This window comes from Lipotes vexillifer, unplaced genomic scaffold (genome assembly GCF_000442215.2).
Source record: "Lipotes vexillifer unplaced genomic scaffold, Lipotes_vexillifer_v1.1 scaffold61, whole genome shotgun sequence".
Classification (NCBI taxonomy): domain Eukaryota; kingdom Metazoa; phylum Chordata; class Mammalia; order Artiodactyla; family Lipotidae; genus Lipotes; species Lipotes vexillifer.
This window is the reverse complement of record NW_006787051.1, coordinates 413926-418274: the sequence shown is the minus strand read 5'-3', so window position 1 is coordinate 418274 and position 4349 is coordinate 413926. Positions and strand designations below refer to the sequence as shown.

Genomic DNA, 4349 nt, shown 5'->3' with positions numbered 1-4349 from the left:
CTCTCTCTTTCCCTTTCAAGCCAAGCTTCATGAAAGAATAACAAAACGTGATTTCCATTTCTTCACCTTCCATTCACTCCTGTATGCACTACAATCTGCTTTCCTCCTCACAAAACGCCACTGAAACCACTTTCACCAACCTCTTCCTTACTGCTAAATTCAATGAGTATTTCTCAGGTTTTTCTTACTTGCCTCGGTAGCATTTAACACTACTGACTGCTCCCTCCTCCTTGAAACTTTCCTCTTTATTTCACCTCCTAATCTTCAAGATATTTTGTTAACCCTAATCTAAACCCAAACTCCTCTGATGTGCTTTCCCCTAACTCTGATGTGTATACACACACACACACTCCAGAGGAGCAGCCAGGGGAAAGGCAGTGTTCTTTGATTTTTATAGCACTTAACACAAATTGTAATGATATTTTACTTAAATCAACGTACTTAACATCTATCTCCCTTAACTAAGCTGTAAAACCCCAGGGAAGAGCTTGAGTCTATCTTACCACTTCTGTATCCTCACCATCTAGCAGTTCCTGATATATACTGGATAACCAACAATACTTCTTGAATGTATCAATGCCTGGGAGGCCAGTCCTGGGGAACATGGTACAAATTAAGTCACATTAGCTAGGCCTCAGAGGTTTATCGCAAGCTCCAAAGACAGGACAAAGAACTTGGCTTCTTGCCAACATCTCAGCCCATTCTCACTCAAGTTAAGTTACCCCGGGGAAAGGAGACTTATACTTAGGGCCCAGGGAAGATCTTTGACAAGAAGAGTCTGCTGGGGTTACTGAAGGCATACACTGCTGGCACTGGCCACCTGTCATCAGGCCCCCAGGAGCCTGCCTATCTGCCCACCATTAAGACTTCAGGAAAAACTTGACCCAGCCATTAACTTAGAGCAAAAATTGAGGAAGTCAAAAGCTAGATTAAAGGTAAAACTACCCTTCTTCCCAGACAGTGAATATGTCACAGACAAGCTGGCCAGAGGACAGGGAGAAATTCCAAGATTAGAGAACTCTCAGATGAGGGGGTCTCTGGAGGCATTCTGAAACCCTGAAGAGAGCAGCGAGAGCCAGATTGGGCAGAAAATCACCACTCCAGGGGCCAGGATTCCCCTCACTCGCAGGGCAGAAAGAAGGCTCTGGAAGGTCAGAATGAAAGTCCTATCTGTCAGTGCTGCCAACTGTAATGTGCCTTGGAGCTGGCTTAGTTCACACAGACATGAGTGGGAAGGGTCCTCAGACAAGCACTCACCTAGGAGCATCCCGAGGTAAGGACCTCGATCAAACATCCTACCCAGCACTAGGTAGGCCCAGAGGCAAGACTCAGGGATTACGGACAAGTGAGAAAAACAACTAAGCGCTATATGAAAAAGAAGTCTAGAAACTCTGGAAACTCAAGCTATTGTCTGAAGCTTTGGCTTCCTCATCGTTGACTTTTGATTTTCATTCATGTCTGCATTTCCCTATGGGGATTAACACTGAGACCACTGGGTTTATTTTGCAGACATAAAGGAAGAGGTTTCTTCCTCTCTTTTGCTCAAAGCCCCAGACTAGGTCCCTCACTTACTTAGTCTCTCTTTTTCCGACAGGCTCCTCTTCTGCGTTGTCACCGTCACTGCTTTCATACTGTACAGGGATGTCTGTCGCTAGTGCCAAGGGCAGGAGGCTAAGGCCATCTAGCCAGTGGGCCTCTTCCAGGGCCACCTCAGTACCAACAATACCCAAGCTGTGCTGTAGTTCAGGCAGTGTCAATGGTCGGAGCCATGTGGCCAGCCCCTCCTCTACTTGCTGCCCTCCCCACCGGGCCTGCACAAAAGGGCAGACTGGGCGTGGGGGCCCGTGATGGAACCTCTGCTTCTGGGGATAGCAGTCAACGTGGGAGGTGCCCTCTAACAAAGAGGTGTCTCGGGGAAAGGCCTGGTCTATGGCACCTAGCAGGTTCAGCTGGAGCTGGGCCTGGACCCAGGGTGCCCAGCGGTACAGCCGCTCCAGGAAAGGCAGCAAATCAAGGCGACCAACAAGCAGCGCACGATATGGAGGCAGCAGACCCAGCACTGCGTACATGTAGTACCAAGCTGCAGGGCTGCCATCCTGCAGCACTGCTGAGAACAGAGTTTGGAGCTCAGCTACCAGGAGCTCCAGCACTGCAGGCCGCCCTGACTGAGTCAGTGCCTTGCGGAACTGCCTCTTTTTTCCTTGACAGGCCCAGCGCTGCTCCGCTTTGTCTAGGACACCTACAGAGTGCCAAGATTCAAGGGCTTTAGATGACGCCTCTTCATCCGAGACCAAGAGGAGCCAGGCATTCAACTGCTGTCGAACTGACCCTGCCCACTGCTCAGGATCCGACTGCCAGTTCCAGGTTCCTGGTTGCTGGATCTCACCTGCTTAGTTCAGCCCAAGAGAGGGCAAGAGAAGGGGGCTTAGGCTCTGGGCAGGGTCAAAGGGATTGGGAGAAAGGGGAAGGGAGGGACTTAGGACAGGAAAATGGATGGAGCTGCGGGGCAGAGCTAGACCAGCAGAGGGCCTTTCCTGAGACCCTCAACCGACCCCACAGATTCCCCCCAAGACTGCTAAAAAGCAGGCCCAGGACAGAGGTAGGGCCCTCCCTGCACAAAAGTCCCTTCCCACTGCCCAGAACACTGTCCCCTCACCTGGCCTAAGGGGCACAGGAGGCAAGGGAAGGGAAGAGAGCGGTATCTGCTGGTGAGGTTTCATGGGGAAGTGCCTGCTGGAAAAATGGATGAACTTATTAGACTTGGGTCCTAGGCACAGGCTCGCTCTACTCACAGCCACCTCCACCCAGACTCGCACACACACGTGTGATCACTTGTAGACACACACACACCGAAAGGGCTCACTCAGAGGACCTTAGAACAGCAGGAAACTGTCACTGGGATTGGAGCCTGGCTATCGCCTGAAGGGAGGAACAGGCCGTCACTCAGAGGCAGCAAAGCCCCAGTCCCATTTGCCCATGGGCTGAGGGATGTGTTGAGGACAGAAAGCAGAGGGGTGGGTACAGAGAACTACTTGGTTGTTTGGAGTGGGGCGCGGGGTAGAGCGGAGAGGGCCGGGCTGGAAGGAGGAGGAAAGAAGGAAGAGGAGGCGAGGAAAGGGAGGGTAGGAGGGTCCGTAGGAGCGCAGGAGAAGGGGACACGCCTGGGGGCAGTGGCGAGAGTGAGTGTCTCGGGGGCGGTGCGGGTAGCGGTGCGAAAGGAAGCTGATCCCCAGCAGCAGACTCACCCGCAGCCCCACCCCCTCCCAGCGGTTACAACAGTTACTGGATCGCTTGAGGCCCGAGCCTCCTTTGAGAGCCCGGGCGAAACCAGAAAGGGGCGGGGCCTAGGGGGGAGGGGCCGAGCCCAGGCCAAACCTACAGGCTGCCTGCCGGCCTTGGGAACAGGCCGTCTGACCGGTTGGGTCTGGAAAAGAGCTACGTGGTTGATTTGGGGAAGTCGCAATACTGAGGGCGTCGTGGGCAGGTGTAATGCACGTGCCTGTTTATCTATTACTGAGCCTGTAAGCTGCCACGGGCACCAGCAAGCAGTCTTTGGGACACCCCCCACCCCGACACACACTCGCACGTATCTGCCTAGCCCACCTACCCCCCTGCAAAAAACCCAAACAAGACAAACTCCTTGATCACAGGGAGCTCAAAATTGGGGTTGGAGGTGGGGGGAACGCCTGAATGATTACAATGAATAGAAACTCAGCACGTGATAGAGTCCCACCTCTGCTTTATAAATCTGACAAGAATCCCAAACTTAAAAACTTAAAATGTCCAAAACCAGACTCCTAACTGCCTCCCTTCCAAATAAACCTGTTCCTTTCACTGTCTTCCCCATCTCAGTAAATACCAAGTCCATTTTTCCAGTTGCTTGGGTCAAAATTTAGCGTCACCTTTGACTCCCCTCTCCCCCCACACACATCCCATGTCTAATGCTTTAGCAAATTTTGTTAAGCTTTAGCTTCAAAATATAACCAAAATCGAACTATTTCTCACCACCCTAAGAGCTAAACCTTGGTCTAGGCCACTATCACCTCTCACCTAGATTATTCCATAGACTTCTAACTGGTCTCTGTTTCCTCCCTTGCCCCTACAATCTGCTCTTTTCAGAGCAGCCAGTGACCTTTTTCAAATACAGGCAGATCCTATGACTCCTCTGCTCAAAACTCACTAATGCCTTATCAACTCATTCCCTCAGGAAAGCCGAAGTCCTACACAGCCTACAATTTGCTATCTCATCAGCTGGCTGCTACCTCTGTGGCCTTTTGTCCATCTATCCCTATTCACACCACTCCTCTGTGCCTGGATCACACTGAGCATGCTCCCCACCCCCCCCCACC

General features: G+C 51.8%; 1 protein-coding gene across 1 annotated transcript in view; it reads right to left on the bottom strand.

Moving 5' to 3' along the window:
• DNHD1 (dynein heavy chain domain 1) overlaps nucleotides 1-2267 on the bottom strand; it is a 67592-nt gene extending 65325 nt beyond the window's left edge. Inside the window, 1 exon segment of the mRNA XM_007459865.1 lies at nucleotides 1573-2267. Coding sequence (XP_007459927.1) covers nucleotides 1573-2069 — 497 coding nt within the window. The 5' untranslated portion in view covers nucleotides 2070-2267.
• Between the last annotated feature and the right edge of the window lie 2082 nt (nucleotides 2268-4349).